The following is a 20,939-nucleotide window of genomic DNA, read 5'->3' as shown; positions in this document are numbered from 1 at the left end:
CCCCTTTTCCCTCTTTTATTTGTGACTACAGCCTTCAGCTTCTACAGTTAATTGACGATGGATTTTTTAAAAACTGTGACGCCACAGGTCGTTGGCACATTGTTGGGCTTGTCATATAGCCTCCTTTGTGTTGCAACTGGCACAAGATCAGAGCCACGCTTGTGAGATGCGTTAGCCAAGGTGGTGCTGGGGATCCAGAACTATCCACATTAGAAGAAAGAGAATTAGAGTGACTGAGCACCCTGGCGTGCCCAGGACTGCAGGCTTTCCTGGGATGCAAGACTTCCAGAGGCAGCACTGAGAAAGTCCCCTGCAAGCCCAAACAAGTTGTTCACCTGATGGAGAAGGAACCATCTTTGCCACATTAGGACCACAGCCTTCAGTTAGTGTAGTCCAACTAAATCTAGCATAGAGGTCATGGCCTGTTACAACTGCTGGGAACTTTAGCAATCATCTACCCCCTTTTTCATGAAGATACTCAGACTCAGAGTGGTATAGACATTTTCCCCAGGTCACACAGCTTGCTGGTAGGATATCAGGAACCAGACCCTAGATCGCCACAGTTCCAATTTAGGGCACTTTCCACTGCATTACGTTTTTTGCTTTGCCAGTCTCTTTCTATTGCTCCTGCAGAATGAGTTCAGCTGGGTTTTCTTCTGACCACAGGACTTAGCCATTAGAACAGTGAAAACTGCTGTTTGTATTGGGCACTGATTTTTTTTTTTTCTTTTCTTTTTGCGGTACGCGGGCCTCTCACTGTTGTGGCCTCTCCCATTGCGGAGCACAGGCTCCGGATGTGCAGGCTCCGCGGCATGTGGGATCCTCCCAGACTGGGGCATGAACCCGTGTCCCCTGCATCGGCAGGCGGACTCCCAACCACTGCGCCACCAGGGAAGCCCTGGGCACTGCTTTTTTAAAATGTTGGGATAGTGAATGGAATCAGGTTGCTGTGAACAGCCTCAATTGGTCACCATCTCCATTACCACATGTCATCCATTCCTGTCATTTCTACAGCCCAGCAAAGTGTCTTCAACATGCAACCATTTGTCATCACCAAATGCTACCCTTGGTGCAGACGGTCACGTGCCAGGACAACGTACCCCTGGGTGAGTGGATCGTGTTTGTGACTAGCTCACAGGCACGTGGATTAGCATCTAGAAAGTGCATGAAAATCTTGCTTCTTCATACTTAGATTCTTTCAAAGGGAAGAAAGAAGATGCCTGTTCTAAAAACTGAGGTTAATGTACAAAACAATCGGTTCTAAGCTCTTTACAGATATCCTCTCATTTACTCCTCATCACATCCTCTGAGAGAGGTACTATTATCCCATTTCACATACAAGGAAACTGAGGCACAGAGGGTGTAAGCAACTAGCCCAAAGTGGTTTTGTCGTTGTCGTTGTCTTAACTCTAGTAAGTGGTAGAGTCTGTTTCTGAGCACCACGCTCTTTCAAGGGAGAAAACAAGAGCTCAGAGGTGACAGTAGATCAAACCAATCCAGAACGTGGACTTGGAAAGCAAGGGAAAAGGTGGAGGGCTGTGTGCCCGGGGTGCAGGAGATAAACCAATTAGGTGAAGATCTGCAGTGAAAAGGAGCGACTCTGTCAGCTGCTGCATGCAATGTACACAAAGGATAAGGCAGTACGTTTCAGCCTGACTTCCATCTTCATTGGCTATCCTCACTCTAACATAATAAGTACCACACACCCTGTACTGTCCTGCTTCAGTCCATGCTGGAGTACAGCCAGTGGTTCTGGAAAATTCTGCCATGAAGTACCATCGGTAACAGCAGTCCCTTCACAAAGCCCTTTCTCACCTCCCCAGCCTCATTCGACCCTCTGAACCTCTGAGTATTGCATCTTCCCCTTGGATGCTTAGCCTGTCCAGCCAGTAGGTCAGGTGGTGGGCTGGATAGGACCTGCCGTATGAAATCAAACACTTCCGAGGAGGTGTGTGTGACAGGATTAATGAGGTGAAACTGTAAAGTTGGCAAAATGATTTTGGTGTTTCCATCTCTCCATTTTCTTCCTCCCTTCTATTACATTTTATCCTGTTTTGTCTCAAAACTGTGATCTTCTCCAGCGAACGTGGTTTTAGTTCTTTATGTTTCACTGGGACTTTTTAAGACAAACTGTTGTCACTCTCAGCATTACCCACACTTTAAAGCTGAGCTTTCCTGGGAGAACCATAATTAGAAGTTTACTTTGTCCAGGACTTCCCTGGTGGTCCAGTGGTTAAGACCCTGCACTTCCACTGCAGGGGGCGCGGGTGCGATCCCTGGTCGAGGAACTAAGATCCCACGTGCTGCACGCACGGTGTGGCCAAAAAGAATTTTTTTACTTTGTCTCCACGAGAGTAACTTAAAGCATCACAGAATAGGTGACAGTTCCTGGTGCTTCTGAAATCAAAGCATGTGAAAAACTTCTATGGGGCCTACATTTAAGTTTGGTCCGTTCCAACCTATGGATATTGAACACGACTACTCTGATGTATAAACACACAGTGCAATCTTCAATTTTATAGGAAACATCTAGAATTCTTACGTGGCCCAGATATTATGCTTTGGGGCAAGGAGAGTGCTCATCAGTTCTTCGGAAACACCTTCGAAGTGGAGAAGAGTTGACTTCAATGAACTTCTGGCTTTTCTGTAACTTTATATGCTGGGCTACAGCCATGATGTAGCAAACACTTCAAGGTACCCATCAAAACACATCACTCCATCAAAACATATTACTCCACAATGATGATACAAAGTATGAAAGAAAGAAGGAGCATGATTTTATTGAAATGTTTTTAGTACAGTGTTGGAAGATCTTCGAATCCTATATTCTAAACCAATACAAGCACTGAAAATGATGTAGTTCCTCAGTCTATCTGACATCATATCTACCAAAGGAAACTTATAATACGCATCTCTTTAAGTTGGTTAACGTCATTTAAGTTGGAAACTGAGCAACTTTGGTATGTTCGTATTTCTCTGGCTCCCCTTTTTGGCTAGATGTACGCCAAGTCAACCGCCATGCAGCAGAGTCAGACAGGACCAATATATTTGGTGGTTTCACTGAAATGTTTCCACATAAGCAGCAAGGGACGCACAAGTTCTGGGATTAAGCTGCTCTCAAGGCTGTCTTCATCATCTTTTTTGAACTGGACCATCAAATAGTTAAGGGCTACATTGCCGCTGCGCAGGGCTATGTCTAGTCTATTTACTTGAAAGATGTACCAGAAGTACTTTAAAATACAAAAGTGGAGATAAATAACCATAGAAACAATCAGTTCTTAATTCAGAGAATGACAATACCGATTTTTATGTCTTTATCTGAAGATCATTATTTTAAAACTAGCTCTATGTGTTAGCCTCTTAAATCTTAGATGAAATGACTACCTTTAAATCAACTGGTTTTAGTCGTTGTCAACATGTCTACACTGGGATGCGAAGCTGTCTACCTGCGTGCGTTCATAACTACATTTTCATTTCTCTATGCATAGAAATTTCAAGAAATACAGATATCACTCATTTGTCAAAAATAAAAATTACATACATCTAAATAGGCTCTTCACATATCTCTCACCAACTCCTGTCTAGATAACGTCCATCGTATTGCATAGCTGACCTTAACGAGGCTACACTATGATTTTTTTCTCAAAAGCCCTCTTAAGGTACAGCAAAATGCTAGTCTCTGCAATGACTAACATGATACTTTTAAACTTTGATTCACCCTCTGCTGTAGTGAAGTTTGAAATCTTAAAGACTGCTATTCAGGTCTGTTAACAACTTAAACAGATTTCATTTTTCCACCCACAGAATTTAGATCAGAGACGTTCTTCTCTTCAAGTTTTGAGATTTAGCACAAGGAGATTGTTATTTATTATTCCTGGGCTTTGTCTGCGCGGGCACATTTTCTTCTTTGGGGGTGGAAGCACTCAGTTGGTTGTCCACCAACGCGCACTTAGGAAAATTCAGAGTCGATGCCTGCCGCCTGCCACCGGAGGTGGGGGCCCTCACTCAGGAGTCGTCAAAAGCCACCTGTGGATAAAGCTATCTTCCCTCCACTATCGCTCCTGGGCCACCATTTGAACATTGCCTTCATGGAGCAACTAATGTTTCCTTATTTGTCCTTTTTTTGTAGGCCTTTCTCACCCACACTTTTTATGTAACAGCTTTAGTTACAATAATCTGTTGCCTAGGAGGCTTGCTACTTGTGATGACAAAAGGCAAAAGACCATGAGATCAACACTAAGGAAATAATATTTAAATATGTAGTTGGAGGCACCCACAAACAATTCACCTTTTGCTCATGTCAAAAGCAAAACAGAGATCAGACTAGTAAACGTGAGGGGACTTAGGGAAGAAGTCTTTGTTGCGATGGAAACCCACAACATGAAACTCTTGGAAAAAAGGCAAAGTAAAAGCTAGAGCTAAAAACAGGACATTAAAAAAAACAAGATGGGGGCTTCCTTGGTGGTGCAGTGGTTGAGAGTCCGCCTGCCGATGCAGGGGGCACAGGTTCGTGCCCCGGTCCGGGAAGATCCCACATGCCGTGGAGCGGCTGGGCCCGTGAGCCATGGCCGCTGAGCCTGCGCGTCTGGAGCCTGTGCTCCGCGACAGGAGAGGCCACAACAGTGAGAGGCCCGCATACCGCAAAAAAAAAAAAAAAAAAAAAAAAACAAGATGGCAGGACATGAGGTGCATCTGGGATGGACACAGCATGAATGTGACAGTGAACTTGCAGACTATCTCAAAACAGTTTCTCAGTCAGCTCTATTGCTGAACATAATTTTGGAATTTTAGAGCAAGGTATTTCAGATAAGTGACAGTTATGATTTTTAGAAGTGGCAATAAAAAAATACTGAACTACATTGCCTCTGATATGTCTAATGTTTACCAGAAATAAACGTGTCAGTGGCCATCTTCAGCTACATAAAATTTGGTCCAAATTAAGCATAATAACCCAAATGGTTTATTGGAAACCTGATCACTAAAACAAATACTCAAAATTCAGGGTATTATAAATTCTCTAAGGTTCACTTAGAAGCAAAAGACTACTTCTCTACAGGGTTTCACCCAAATGTCCATAAGCATTATCATTTTATATTTACACAGAGGCTGTAATCTGAGCTGACCTTTGGTAACCCTGAAATACATGAACTATGAACTTCCACAATGGAATTATAAACTTGAAAGTCGTGGCCTCAAAGCACTGACAGAACAAAGGAAAAAAAGGTCACCTACCAGAACAGATCACGATAACAAAAACATTTCTCACTTAAAGATCAAATAACCACTGCCCTCCCCATCAAACTGAAAACAAATGGTCGAGAGCTTTAAGAGGGGGAAAACCAGTGGACCTCGGAGTATACAAAGATCTGATGCTTTTGCATTAATATAACTGCTTAGTCCTAAAGCTAATAAATCAGACAAATGCACGCAAGTCAGAAGCCAGAGCAGGCTTGCTTCCACACCTCACATCCTGGATTTACAGTGGGACGTGGCTGAACAGGTAAGACACAGATTCACCGTTGTGGGTCCTTCGAATCGCCTCGGCCAAGATCATCGAAATGTCAATAACCTAAACACCAATGAAAAGACAGAAAAGAGGAGAGGAAAGTGGGACATCTCAGTCATGTTTAAGTGGAAACTTAGAAGCCAGAAAGCCTAGAAACGCTTTCTCCAGCACATAAGATGTGCTACTATCGAACCTCCCCACAGCCATTTCTTCTGAGAGGACAGACAGTTTTGGGGCTGTCTTCAAATTACAATCCTGTACGGGATCCTGGAAGTGAGGTTTTTCAGTGCAGATACTTCAAAGGCTTTACAGGGCCGCTGTTAACCAGAGACATCCTTTACTTTCGGTGTCTGTTGTTTTAAAATTAATTTTACTCAATCATTATGTGGAAGGTTTTTCTCTCTCTTGGTTTCTGAAAACACAGGAACTGTAACGTCTGACAGCACAGCGGTAATCATCTAACTCCGGGGTCAGCATGAGAACAGCCATAGACAATACATAAATGAATGGGCATGGCTGTATTTCAGTAAAACTTTATTTACAAAAACAGATGGTGGGCTGGATTGGGGCCGGGGGCCTTAATTTGCTGACTCTCAACTACTGAGAATCAGACATGAAAATCTAAGGCATATTAGCTATTTTGACCATTTTCTAATGAATCTCCTGGTGCTGAATGAACTGTGTTGCTCTCCGATGGATGAGAAATCACTAAGCGGATCACTCTGATCCATCTTCATGCTCTAATGATGGGCACGGAGGCTTCCAGCAATGAAAGGACTTGCCAAGGTTCACCAAGACATAGAGGCAAAATGAGGACTCAAACCCCTTCAACTTATTTCAGGCCAGTTGGTGTAAAGTGATCATTGTCAACTCTCTGGGGGCCTCCCAAGTCAGGAGGGATAGGAGGAGTAAAGCTCGGAGACCCCTGGCACAGCCAAGCTGCGTCTTTGTTTTCCTCCCCCATTTAAAAAACCTGTGGCAAAATACATGTACCTCAAAAGATGCCATTTTAACCATGTTTAAGTACAGAACTCAGTGGCATTAATTACATTCCCAGTGGTGTGTAACCATTTCCCAAACTTTTTCATCATCCCAAACGGAAACCCTGCACCATTAAACACCCCGCTCCTGGTAACCACCACTCTACTTCCCCTTTCTATGAACCTGACTACTCTAGAGCCCTCAGCTAAGTGGAATCTAGTTTACACATCACACAATATTTGTCTTTTGGTGACTGGTTTCTTTCACTTAGCACACCGCTTTCAAGGTTCATCGATGTTGTTGCATGATCAAAATCTACTTCCTTTTTAAGGCTGAGGAATATTTCATCGTATGAAGAGGCCACACTTCGGTTAACCATTCAACCGTCGGTGGACATTTGGTCATTTCCACCTTTTGGCTACTGTGAATAAGGCCTGCTATGAATGTTTGTGCATAACGTTTTGTTTGAACAGCCATTTTCAGACTTGGTCCACCTAGAGGTGGACCAGGGGGTCATGTGGTAACTCTGTTTAGCTTTAGCACAGCCTGTTTCTTAATGTTCTTTACTTTGGCTTTGTTCACTTACTATTTATAACTTTGACCTCTGCTGGCGCCAGCCTTTCCCAGACATCTAACATGTATCATACCTTCTCATTACGGGAAGCTACAACCTCTACTGACATCTGCTTAGCAAGTGGTCACACACACAAGATGCTAGTTGCCTCCCTGCTTGGCTCTGCCTGCAGTGTAGCCAGTACCTGAATCTTGGAGCAGTGTTTCATTTTGTCCTCCTGGGGAATAGTGTTTGTCACAACAACAGCCTCAAAGGCAGCATTATTTATTCTGGAAATAGCTGGCCCAGAGAAGATCCCATGGGTAAGGATAGCATAAACTTTGGTGGCTCCGGCCGAGAGTAGCCTATAAAATAAAAGAGAAAAAAATTAAGGGCACACAAATATCCTTGAAACATTCTCCCCTTAGTGTGAATTTAAAAGCAATAGTGTGTTCCATAAAGGAAAACAGGAAACCAATTTCACTCACATTTATCAGTCTAAAACAGGATCTTTTAAGGTATGTGCTGGCCGAACACTTTACATTCCCTTAAATCAGGGATTATCAGTCTTGACGTTGGGCCCAGATAATTCTTTGCTGTGCAGCACATCCCTGGCCTCTACCCAACAGCAACACCCCTCCCCTCAGTTGTCACAACCAAAAATGTCTCCAGATATTGTCAAATGTCTCCCAGGGAACAAAACTGCCCAGGTGTGAAAGAGTAAAGCCAAAATGTCACCATGTTGCCATACAATCAATACACAAAACTGAGGTATTATACACTCTGTTTTGTTCTGTCTTGGAAACCTGCTGTGCATTCTACCCTCCCAGCACATCTCAAGTCAGACGGGCCACAGTCCATGCGTTCTGCAGCCATGCAGAGCTGGGTGGTGGCTCCCACGTGGGACAGCCCAGCTCTAAGTCCCTGAAAGCCAACGGCTGAGAATGCTGAAGGCGAGCCAAGGAAGCGAGGGCCTGAAGAGGCCGAAAGACTGTCTTTTTCCTCCTGTGCTCGGTTTCAGGAGAAGCACCTTCTCTGAACTTTTTAAAAAATACACTGAAGGGCTTCCCTGGTGGCACAGTGGTTGAGAGTCCGCCTGCCGATGCAGGGCACACAGGTTCATGCCCTGGTCCGGGAAGATCCCACATTCACGGAGCGGCCGGGCCCGTGAGCCATGGCCGCTGAGCCTGCGCATCCGGAGCCTGTGCTCCGCAACGGGAGAGGCCACAACAGTGAGAGGCCTGCGTACCACACAAAAAAAATAAAATACACTGAAAGTTCAACCTTGAAAATGAAAACCAGGCCATAAAGGACCACAGTTTTTTCCCTACCAAGAAAAAAAAAATAGGCCTAGAACTGACTTTGGTCTGAAAAACTACTACTAAGCTATCAGTAATGATTAGGAAAAGTGAGCCTAGACATGTTTCCTTTCTTAATGAGACGCCCTAACACTCTCCTCAGTGGTCCCAAACCATGCTCATACTTGTCCGCAGCATGGCAGATGGTGCCACATGTGTCGGCCATGTCATCCACAAGGATGGCCACGCGGTCCTTCACGTCGCCCACCAGCACCATCCGGTCCACTTCATTTGCCTTCTTCCTCTCCTTGTGAATCAAGGCAAATTCCACATTCAACCTGTCTGCGATTGATGTGACCCTGCTCAAAGACACAGACAGACACAGACTTAGAGAACAAGCTTATGGTTAACAGGGGGAAGGTGGTGGGAGGATAGATTGGGAGGTTGGGATTGACACGTCCACGCTGCTATATTTCAAACAGATAACCAACAAGGACCTATGTATAGCACAGGGAACTCTGTTCAATATTATGTAACAACCTAGATGGGAGAAGAATTTGAAAAAAGAATAGATACATGTATATGTATAACTGAATCACTTCGCTGTACGCCTGAAACACAACATTGTTAACCAACTATACTCCAATATAAAATTAAAAGTTAAAAAATATATCTAGGGAAAAAATTAGACTAATTCTGAAAATGTATTCCCAGAATTATATTAAAAAACTCTAGATTCATTAAAAAAAAAAGACACAGACAGATACATCAAACACTGTCAATACAAAACAAATTGTGTTCTTCATAGCTGTATTTTAGGACGGTCGTGACCAGCCATACTCAAGATAATGCAAGAATCAGGCCTCCCTTGCAAAGCCAGGCCTGGTCTGGGATATGTATTAAGCAACGCAAGGGGAGAAACATGCTACGATGTGGCCCTGCGTTTGTGGCAGCTGGGGAAGAAAGCCAGGGCGCCTTGACCATGGGCTAGACTCCTGGCTAAGAAGCTGACACTCAACAGGTTAGTGTTCGTGGGTGCCTTTTAAAGTCAGGGGCACAACTAAAAGCAAGTTATTTAGGAACTACTAGCGGCTCAGCGTGGGGAGCAGCCAGCGGGGACAAAGTCCTGGTGAGCGCAGCCATGTAACCTGTACGCTTAGGACAAGGGGCTTCACGGGACTCGAGGCCTCTGGAGATGGTAATCACAGTCCAGGCCTCTGCCCAACTAGGGCAAATGCTCAAAAGTCATCAGCTCTGAAAGGCCTGAACTGACAAAAGGAGAAGGTGGCAGGCCAGGCTTGCTAGTGAGCCTGGAACATTCCAGATTTTTCCTGTGAAGAATAGATTTCAATGATGAAACAGTGCAAAAATAACGCCATAGATATAAGGTGACATGAAGATTTTCCCGTTTCACTTTTTGAAATGATGGTCACTCCTGATGCAATTCAGCTGAAAAACTTTTTATTGAGGGACCAAAACATATACACTCACACACCCTAATTTAGTATGCAGTGACTGGAGGATGCAACCTCTAGACGCTTTTTAAGTCCTGGTCCCATTCCCTGCGTCCTGCTCAGCTGGCAACCAAGAGCGGCGCACCATGCATGCTCTGATCAAGCCGAGTGTGGCCAAGTCGCTGAGAGGAACCCACTTTCTGGGGCCAAGAGGGCAGCATGAAGGGGGCTGTGTACCACAGGTGACCCCTGCTTGTTTCTGAGAACATTCAACAACCAGTATTTTTTTAAATTGTGGCATATATATATATATATATATATATATATATATATATATATAGAATTTGAATGCTGACCAAAATTTTACCCCATAATCTCCCTACAATATAGACTATTATCTATATGCCAATTTCATAAAAGATAAGCCATTTAAACTCCCATTAAGGAAAGCTAGTTTCTCAGAACACAAGACAGGTTTTCCCAAGAAAAGACTCTTGAACACCTTATGTATGTGCGTATATATTAAAATTCTGTTTATTTGTAAGGACCAGGAAGATCTCGGTGCGGTGGGGAAGTGCCACCATTTGGGGCTGAAGTTTGAAGCAACTCGAGTCCAAGCATAACCTGCATTCTGCCATGTGATCCGCTCTCCTAAGCCCGTGCACACACACACCAGCAGGGGGCGCGGAGGCCTGCGTGGGAAAGAAGCTGAGCTATGCGGTTTTGGGGGGTGGGGACAGGCGTGGAACATGAGTGGGGGAGCTCCAGCCACTTCAGGTACCCAATGGCAACATCAGAAGCAGAGAATAAAGGAAAATATCCCAGCAAAAAGCCCCCTGGGTTGCGAGAACATTCCTATTTCTCCACAGGTTCCAAGTCTTCCTTTCCTGGTGTATAACTGAGACTTAATACCTATTCCTAACATACGATGTTGAGACAGTGTATCATATAGAAATCTTGGGTGGAAAAAGCTAGGACAAAAATAATACATAGTTTGATTTCCATTTCTTCTGGATACACTATTACATTCTCTTTAAAAGAGAAAAAAGTCAAATCTGAATTATTTAGTTTTACCAACTTCGCAGACCAGTTTTACATTAATATTGACTATCTCAACAGTGGTGTGTTTCCTAAGGTTTATTTTTTTCTACCCACAAGTGACCTCTTGTGGCGATATTAAGTTTTGTGGAGACACTAAGTTGTAACTGGAACAAAACAACCCTCAAAGTTTTTTCTACAAGTTCCAATTTGTCAGATAGATATCTATTTTTCTTGGTGAAACACGACTTCTTGCATCAAACAAAGAAGCCACAGATAACGTCAACTGTACGTATCATGTGTTACCTGCGAGGCTACTTTTGACGCTTGGGGAACAGGTTATGCCAGGATATGAGGATGACAACGATGTGTAGCAAAAACTGGGGAGGAATGGAGGTGACAAAGAACCTGAAATGCACGCCCCTAAAACGCTTGCCTTTCCCGGCAGAGAGGGAGCAGGGGTGATCGGAGCGGAACTCCTCTGACGGGGATCTGAACAAAAACAGCACCTTGCTGCTGGCCATTTCCTCTGGCTAGCTGACTCTGCATTTTTAAAGCAGGAGTTGGCAAGTAGATGGGGGAACCGGGTATATAATAAAAGATGGTATTTCAAATCAATGTGAGAAAAATTGATTACTGAATAGTTTTGGGGACAATTCAGATAGCTGGGGACAGGGGGAGGTGAATTCTTAATTCACTCTTTATTCCAAAACAAATTTCAGATGGAAGAAAAATCAAAACATTAAAATGGAAAAAAGCAACCCTTAAATCATGAAATCATGGGAGAAGAAAAATGTTAAGGGTGATGCTTCATAAACCCAGAAGCCATGATGTGAAACAGAGATAAATGTGAGTACATAAGAATGTTTTAAAAGTCATGCAGAGAAGAAAAATACAAAAAGGGAAGAAGTGAAAAACTTGGGGACTTAATTGCTACACACGAGAAGCAAAGATGTCACTTCCTACCTGCACAGAACTGCTAACAAGCCAGAGGAAGAGGCCTCCAGCTGACAGAACATGCAAAAGGTATGAACAAAATATAAACGTGCTAGAAGAAGCGCTCAACCTTAAGCACGCAACTGGAATTTACAGGAGGAGATGCCATGTATCACTCAGCCAATCTGTAAAGTAAAATAAGTCCAATCGGGATTGGATGGCGCAGTGGTTGAGAGTCCGCCTGCTGATGCAGGGGACACGGGTTCGTGGCCCGGTCCGGGAAGATCCCACATGCCACAGAGTGGCTAGGCCCGTGAGCCATGGCCACTGAGCCTGCGCGTCCGGAGCCTGTGCTCCACAATGGGAGAGGCCACAACAGTGAGAGGCCCACATACCACAAAAAAAAAAAAAAAAAAAAAAAAGAAAAAAAAGAAAAAAAAGAAGTCCAATCACCTGCTGTGTAAGCAAGCCTGTGTACAAAGTCACTGGCATCCATACTTGGAAATGTCAACTGGTCTATCTTCTTTTTTTTAAATTGAAGTATAGTTGATTTACAATGTTGTGTTAGCTTCTGGTGTACAGCAAAGTGATTCAGTTATACATATATATATATTTATATATTTTTTCAGATTTTTTTCCATTATGGTTTATTACAAGATACTGAATATAGTTTCCTCTGCTATACAGTAGATCCTTGTTGTTTATCTATTTTATATATAGTAGTTTTATCTGCTAATCCCAATGGTCTATCTTTTTTTTTAATACTTGAATTTTGAGTTCATATATTTTTAAAATTTATTTATTTATTCATTTATTTAATTTTTGGCTGCATTGGGTCTTTGCTGCTGCACGCGGGCTTTCTCTAGCTGCAGCGAGTGGGGGCCACTCCCCGCCGCGGTGTGCAGGCTTCTCATTGCAGTGGCCTCTCCTGCTGCAGAGCACAGGCTCCAGGTGCGCGGGCTTCAGCAGTTGTGGCTCGCGGGCTCCAGAGCGCAGGCTCAGCAGTTGTGGTGCACGGGCCCAGTCGCTCCACGGCATGTGGGATCCTCCCGGACCAGGGCTCGAACCTGTGTCCCCTGCACTGGCAGGCAGACCCCCAACCACTGCACCACCAGGGAAGCCTATCTTCTTTCAAAGACCAAATTTTGACCCTGCCCATCGAAACCTAAATAGCTCATGCCCCTGGACTTGGCAACAGCAGTTCTAGGAACGCATCCTACTTGTACAAGTATATGAAATGTGAAAGTGAGTGTCGTGCTGCAGGAATGTGCCTAAGAACATAAACAACAGCACCTACTAAAGAGGAACGAGAAACTGGTTAAAGGAATCACTACATCCGCACCCAAGGGCCTATCACCCAGCTGCGAAAACCAAGAAAGCAGACCTACTGCACACCTGGGGAACTGTTGCTAAGGCGGAACACGCTTTTAAAAAAAACACAGCGGGCTTCCCTGGTGGCGCAGTGGTTGAGAGTCCGCCTGCCGATGCAGGGGATACGGGTTCGTGCCCCGGTCCGGGAAGATCCCACATGCCACGGAGCGGCTGGGCCCGTGAGCCATGGCTGCTGAGCCTGCGCATCCAGAGCCTGTGCTCCGCAACGGGAGAGGCCACAACAGTGAGAGGCCCACGTACCACAAAAAAAATAAAATAAAAAAAAATAAAAATAAATAAAAAAAACACAGCAAATAAGTATGTGCAGCATATTATCATCTGTGTGAAATAAAAAGGGGGGGTATATGTTTGAAAAGCATAATTCTGACTTTGGGAAGAACAGAGGCCCCTCAAGAAGGAAATGGGAGACATCACCCTACATATAAAAAATAGGATTGCGGGCTTCCCTGGTGGCGCAGTGGTTGAGAGTCCGCCTGCCGATGCAGGGGACGTGGGTTCGTGCCCCGGTCCGGGAGGATTCCACGTGCCGCAGAGCGGCTGGGCCCGTGAGCCATGGCTGCTGAGCCTGCGCGTCCAGAGCCTGTGCTCCGCAACGGGAGAGGCCACAATGGTGAGAGGTCCGCGTACCTCAAAAAAAAAAAAAAAAAAAAAAAAAAAAAAATAGGGTTGGGATGGGAAAAGACAAGGCCACACAAGTTTGTAGAATCTATTATTCTTTTGGCTTGGTAGCTATCAAACTAAGTTGTTCTGGTCAAAAAAAGAAATATGCCTGACATGAAAGCCACTTATTTTATGATCCATCCATATGAACCACCCAGGGAGACAATTCCTTAGACACAATGGAGATTAGTCGTGGCCACAGGCTGGAGGGAGAGGGAGTGGGGAGTGACTGCAAATGTTCTAGAATTAGACAGTGGTGACAGATGCCTAACTCTGAATACACAAAAACCACTGACCTGCGCACTTTAAATGGATGAATTGGAGGTATGTGAATTACATCTCAATAAAGCTGTTACTGAAAACAAGTTTCGTCTTAGGCTCCCTCTCAACCCACTTGTTCGCCTCTAACCTTCAAGCAGGCCAATGCATTCGCCTGCAGATTCCATTGTGGAACTTCAGGAAGTTTCCAAGTAACCGCAAGCATTTCCAAGAGAAATTGCTCCAAAATGTTGCTCACATTCCCCTGTTGTCTTAAGCAGACAACACTCGGGGTTGCTTGCACCCGAAGGGGAGCTTTTAAGTTCGATTCTAGGTCCTTAGCTTGGCCGTGGAAGGGATGAGGGATGGGCATTTGCATTTTAAAGATGTCCCCAAGCTTGATGGTCACCACTCTCTCGTGGCAGGTTTATTAGCATGCACAGACTTACGAGCTTCCTTGCTTTCTCACAGGACTGGTGGACGGAGCTCTCTTTCACCTCTCCCTCCCTGAAGGAGGCCCCTGCCGTGGCGTTAAAACTTCATTCCGCTCTTTTCCCCCCCAGAGAGCAGCTGCGCAGTTCTACAAGGTGACTCTGACTCACCGAGTCTCGGAGCACAGTAAAGCACTCTGCATCGGCGTTCCATCACCTTCACCCCATCCTCAACTGTCTGTACTGACTGCTCTCTAATTCCTTGAGCCTCTGTAAAGCCCTCTGGATTTGCTACTCAGTACCATTATTTATGCCATTCAGTGCACCTGCGCTCTGATGCTTTTAGTGCCATGTCAATTTCCGTCCAACATCCTCCTTTTACAGCCTAGCAACTGTCCTGTGAGCCCACGGGGCCGGCTGCCCGCCGCCCTGTTATCTGCAGGCGCTGGCTCTCGGTGGGCTGCGCCCCCTTGGCTTCCTAACTGGGATGGTCAGGCACAATGACGTGGTCTTCAGCGGGGAGCGCTTACTGAACAGCTGGGCTTGTGGAATTCTCCCTTGACCGTGGCTCTGTGGCCTGGGGTCAATTTTCCCAGCATTGGGAAAGACTGGCTTTCCTCCCCAGGCTGCAGGGAGGGGTCTCCCTGCCATCTGCCTTCTCTCTGGAGGCCCCCATGAAGGCATTAGCCTCTCCCAAGCCACCCGCCTATTCCTGGATCTGACACCCATACCCCACGCCACCCCGAGGGCGGCTGTCAGCCTTCTTTATTTCTTGGCCACAGTCATCTCCCTTTCTTTCTGGCTGCTCTGCAGACACGCATTTTAAAATTGTTCTATTTTGGCTTCCATTTCTAAATGTTTGTAGTAAGAAGAACTAGCTTGGTCAATCGTGGTGTTAAGTAAAAGCCTTATTTTCCAATTAGGCTCATTGCTTTTATAATCAGAAATGAAAACTTAAAAAACTCAAAACAGGGCTTCCCTGGTGGCGCAGTGGTTGAGAGCCCGCCTGCCGATGCAGGGGACACGGGTTCGTGCCCCAGTCCGGGAGGATCCCACATGCCGCGGAGCGGCTGGGCCCGTGAGCCATGGCCGCTGGGCCTGTGCGTCCGGAGCCTGAGCTCCGCAATGGGAGAGGCCGCAGCAGTGAGAGACCCACGTACCGCAAAAAAACCCACAAAAACCTCAAAACATTCTCTGCTGAAACCAAATGTCTGTGTGTATTTTTTTTTTCTTTCATGAGAGAATGAAATGTTAAAGATGACAGCTCTCTGCTCTGGAGGTGAAGCCTGTTGGCTACTTACTTGCTCATTTGCAAAATAAACTGTTCAGTAATTTAAGACATGCTTCCTTATCTAACACATACGGAAAGGAAAAAGCAGTCGGCAAACACACAAATCTAAATCTGCCTTGTGCCGCTGGGCCTGTGCAGTACCTTTTGGCGCCCCCGGCGTCAGGTGAAACAATGATGCAGTTTCTCCACTCGGTGATGTTCTCCCGAATCCACTGCAGGACCGCGGGCTCCGCGTACAAGTTATCCACGGGGATATCAAAGAACCCCTAAGGGGAGAAGTGGGTGTCACGTTACTGCGGGGTTTTAAGAAAGATCTTCTCTTTCATGAAATAAAACTTGAATTTTTTATTCAAAAGAAGCCTTTTCAACTGACTCCCCTTTTTTCTTTTCTTTTCTTTTTTTTAATTTCTTTTTTTAAAATTGAAGTATAGGGGGCTTCCCTGGTGGCGCAGTGGTTGAGAGTCCGCCTGCCGATGCAGGGGACATGGGTTTGTGCCCCGTTCCGGGAAGATCCCACATGCCGCAGAGCGGCTAGGCCCGTGAGCCATGGCCGCTAGGCCTGTGCGTCTGGAGCCTGTGCTCCGCAATGGGAGAGGCCGCAACAGTGAGAGAGGCCCACGTACCGCAAAAATATAATAATAATAAATTTAAAAAAATAAATAAATAAAATAAAATTGAAGTATAGTTGACTGACAAGGTTGTGTTACTTTCAGGTGTCCAGCAAAGTGATTCAGTTATTTATTATATATATATATATATATATATATATATATATATATATATATATATATATATATATATGTATTCTTTTTCAGATTCTTTTCCATTACACAAGATACTGAATATAGTTCCCTGTGCTATACAGTAGGACCTTGTTGTTTACCTACTTTATATATAGTAGTGTGTATCTGTTCATCCCAAGCTCCTAATTTATCCCTCCCCCAACCTTTCCCCTTTGGTAACCGTTTTCTATGTCTGTGCAGACTCCCTTTTCTTAATTCAAACAGAATTAAATCAAAAGACCGATATGTTCCAGAAGCAGATTTCAGTTCAATACGGGGACATGGTCTGCTATCTTCTGATCAGCTCTATCCTAAGGGATAGGAGAATGGTTTTGTAGATCAGTGGGTGAGAGATGTGCTGTTTCTTAAACACCTTATTATAAGCCAAATAAGTCAACATTCACTATATCACAGAGTATGCATAGTGTAATTTGGCCTGTTTGCCAGATTACGGAACTAAGTTATGAAGAGTTTTAAAAAACCTACATTACGACTCTCCCATTCTAATTATTTTCCAGAAGTTGAGATGGAATTATAGGTTTACTACCAAGAAGCCATTCCCGCTCCTCCAAAAGTGAGTAAAGGGGAGGTGGTGCTGGAGACAGGCGATATCAACATTAAATATATTTCTAAGTTCAGTAAAAAAGATGAAAATCCAAGAGTTGCCATATACAAACTTAAAAACACACGTAGTGTTACCTCCTTCAAAAATTATTTAACTTAACAGGGCGTTAGGATTTAACCACTTGCACTAAGCCCCCACCGTAACCAAGGACAACAAAGAAAATGCTGGAACCTGGATCTGAGAGGCATGCAGGTCCATGGTGATGATGTGATCCGCCCCAGCGACCGAGAGCATATTGGCCACGAGTTTCGCCGAAATCGGAGCACGACTCTAAAATATAAAGGCACGGATTTTATAACAGGGGAGAGATGGAGACCTCCAGATTGCTCCCACTAAGATTTATAGAAGAAAGAGGAATCACAGATGCTTTCTTACACGTGAAGAAAACTAACATTAATAATTCAAAATTAATACTTCAATAATTTAAACTTAGTAATTTAAGTGATTTCATTATTAATAAAAGTTACAGGTTATAATAGCAAAAGATACCCGTCCCGTTTTATTCACCAAGTATTAATTATTTACATCTACTACTGTGAGACAGTGTGCCTGACACTGGGTATAGAAAACAAATATCAAAGAAGCAAATAATTAAACATAAATACAAGTAACATCACAACTTAAATAATTCCAATCGTGACAACTGTGCAGAATAATAGGTCCCAGGAGAGAGACAGACAGACAGACAAGAGCATGAAGGACATCAAGTTAAAAGACACTGGTTGTCAGAGGCCCCCTCTGAGGAAAGTGCTTTTTAAGGCGAGGCCAGCAGAAGCGGGAGACCAGTGTTGCAGCAAAAGCAGCCCATGTGACGTCACGGAGGCCGAGAGATCACATCCAGGGACGGAACGAATCCTAGCGTGGCTACAGGCAGTGGTCTAGGACAGAGTGCGAGGGCATGCCGGGAGAGAGGCAGGGGCGCATCCTGCAGAGCCCTGAAGGCCAAGGCCAGCCCTTCAAGACGAGTTTCTGCACTACAGCTGGGAGCGAAGGCTGTTACAAATTCGACAAAAACCAGATCCAAGAAAGAACACCTTAAGGTGATGGATAATTTGATATTCAGAGAAGCACATGCAGCGTGACGCTGTATCCTCTCTGAAGGTACCCAACTCCTCCACAGCTTTAGGTTCCACACCGTACACGACGGACAGTAACTCTGTCCACGTCAAAACAATCCAAGAGACTATACAGGCACGATGAGACCTAGGGAAGGCGTTCAGCATTTTGCTGTCAACAGTGTTATTCCTATACACCACGAAAAAGGAAATGTAAGCTGAATAGAAGATTTCATTCACACTTACAATGTCACGTGTCAATTATATCTCAAAGCTGAAAAAAAAGATTTCATTCAAAATAGTAACAAATGATCTGTTAAATACACAGACACACAGACACACACACACAGTATATTCATGTAAAAACACACAGGAATTATATCACAATGTGAACAGATTATTTTTATTTTTTCTAATAACACTATTCTTTTATAAAAAAGAAACCTATTACTTGATGATAATACACACACCCACACCTCCCCACACACACACATTTTTTCACACACAAAGAATGAGAGGAAACAGCCCAAATGTTACCAGTAGATGTTTCTAGAAAGTGAGATTATGGGGAAACAGTTTTCTAATTTTTTAAAAATTGTTCAACCTGTTCAACTAAGTCACGTTTTCATCGTGTTAGCTCCCCTGCTCTGGTCCACGTTGCCTTTGGGATGAAAAGCCCTCCCACCAGCGCGGCTCTAGCTACTGAGACCTGGTCTGCGCCCACCCCGTCCCTGCGCCTCCAGGAGGGGGCCTCCCCGCAGTGGGGACTGGGCCCGCTTCCTCCCCCTTCCGGAGAACACTCCAAGCCTTGCCATCTCAACCTGCACACCCACCTTACCCTTATTCCGCCCCCATCTCTGCAGACCCAGTGTGTTTGACCCTCCAGATCTGGTTCCAATCTCCAAACTTTAAGGTACTCTGAGAAATCTAGAGAGAAATGACCTGTCCCTTCTAAAGGGACACAGCATTTGGTCCCCACTATATGGGACCACCTTATGCCGCCTGCTTAAAGACTGACATCAGAAGATATTTTACGTAGGATGCATAATTCACAACTAGACTATGAGTCCCTCAAGGGCAAAGAATTGGTTTTGGAGATTTCCACATCACCTGCAGTCCCAGCCCTGTACCTTGCATACGACAGTTCTTCGATAAATATTTAATAACAGGATCTCTGTAACACCAAGTTTCCGAGGCTTAGTCATTCACCTCACTAACTGTGAGAATTACTTAGTCTAACAAAATTCCAAGATAATTAAAAGAACAAATTGATAGCTGGGAATCTGACTCACAATGCTCATCAATTTGGGGCTCTTTCTCTAAGCTGATAACCTACGACAAGAGTCCTCCGCTCTCCATAGCGTTCTCTCCATGGCGTTGAGCATTTCTTACTTCTGAGAGCTGAAGCACAGGGGTAATTTTTTTTTTTTCTTTTTACAGGGGTAATTTTTAAATTCATACTTTTTGATCTCCTCCTTCAAACTCTGTTTTCAAAGCTGGTTTTTGGACCGTCTTTCGCAATTTGCCTCAACCCCCAACTGCATCTTGCAGGAAAAATGATTCACAAGTTTCAACTGACTTTATAGCCAAGACAGAGAAAAATTTGTAAGACATTTCGACAAAGGTAGTCAAGGTACAGCAACCGAAAATAAAACGTTCGACTCCCCTAATGAAAAATGGGTAAAGGTCAAATATTTTGTGAGCCAGACCAACCTGGACAAAGACTCTCCAAAGAGTCCAGATTTTATTTAATGTATCGGCTGCTGCTGCCCTGTTAAAAAGTGTAAACTTCGCAGGCTTTAAAAATTGACAAGATTGTAGAAATTTGTGTCAGCACAACTGTCCTCAATTTTTCCAGTTAAGAAATCAAAAGAAACTATTTGATCACTGAAAACAGAACATAACCTTGAAAATTTGGGGGGAAAAGAAAAAGCTCCAAGTCTTCTATCCCCTCAAAAGTAATTATGTCCAGCTGTGCCCACATCATACGGTTTTTAGCAGGGAAGGAAACTAGCAATTATTGACCACCCACCATAGCAGAGGTCAGGGGACTGGTGCCCATGGGCCAAGACAGCCCATGCTCTGTTTCTTCCCAACCTGTGAGCTAAGAATGGTTTTTAGGCTTTAAAGTGGTTGAAAACCAATCAAAAGCAATATTTTGTGACATTTGAAAAGTATGTGAAATTCATATTTCAATGTCCATAAATAAAGTTTTATTGGAACACAGCCATACCCCTTCATTTACATATTAAATATGGCTGTTTTCACAGTAAATGGTGAAGTGGAGCAATTTCAACAGAGTCCCAGTGGTACACAAAGCCTCAACAATCTGACACCTGGTTCTTTTGGGAAAGAGTCTGCCCACTTGTGTGCCAAGCACTTCATAAATAGTACCAAATACCATCCTTAACTTCCAGAGGAGGAAACTAAAGACACAACGGAACAAGACTAAATAATGGCACTAAAGGTCAAACCCAAGTCCACTTGACTCCGAAGTCTTACCCCAGAGCTCAGACCACTCTGCACCACACTTTTTACAATGAATATGATATTGTCATCTTTTTTCCATGTTAGTATTACATTGTGCTGATGTGTCATCATGAAACCTTCCCTTCACTGTCAGAACTTGCCCCTGGTTTCTTGCACATACAAATAAAAGCAAAAATAACATTTGACAGA

General features: G+C 44.2%; 2 protein-coding genes across 4 annotated transcripts in view; both read right to left on the bottom strand.

Moving 5' to 3' along the window:
• Positions 1-5,475, bottom strand: part of TLR7 (toll like receptor 7) — a 41,034-nt gene extending 35,559 nt beyond the window's left edge. Inside the window, exon 1 of the mRNA XM_082608999.1 lies at positions 5,463-5,475. The gene's annotated coding sequence lies outside the window, so the exon portion shown is untranslated. The remainder of the gene's footprint in view (positions 1-5,462) is intronic.
• The window catches only part of PRPS2 (phosphoribosyl pyrophosphate synthetase 2), a 33,871-nt gene that overhangs the window by 2,979 nt on the left and 9,953 nt on the right, over positions 1-20,939 (bottom strand). Inside the window, exons 3-8 of one of the 3 annotated variants that reach the window (XM_082609001.1) lie at positions 17,377-17,475; positions 15,940-16,064; positions 8,524-8,697; positions 7,246-7,405; positions 5,463-5,569; positions 2,756-5,200 (exon numbers count right to left, since the gene is read on the bottom strand). In XM_082609001.1, coding sequence (XP_082465127.1) covers positions 5,477-5,569; positions 7,246-7,405; positions 8,524-8,697; positions 15,940-16,064; positions 17,377-17,475 — 651 coding nt within the window. In that variant the 3' untranslated portion in view covers positions 2,756-5,200; positions 5,463-5,476. Of the gene's footprint in view, positions 1-2,755; positions 5,570-7,245; positions 7,406-8,523; positions 8,698-15,939; positions 16,065-17,376; positions 17,476-20,939 lie in introns of those variants that run through there. The other 2 variants (XM_082609002.1, XM_082609000.1) reach the window with 2 other exon arrangements.

Source organism: Mesoplodon mirus (genome assembly GCF_964341445.2).
Source record: "Mesoplodon mirus genome assembly, chromosome: X".
NCBI classification, from domain to species: Eukaryota; Metazoa; Chordata; class Mammalia; order Artiodactyla; family Ziphiidae; genus Mesoplodon; species Mesoplodon mirus.
This window is presented reverse-complemented; position numbering and strand designations above follow the sequence as displayed.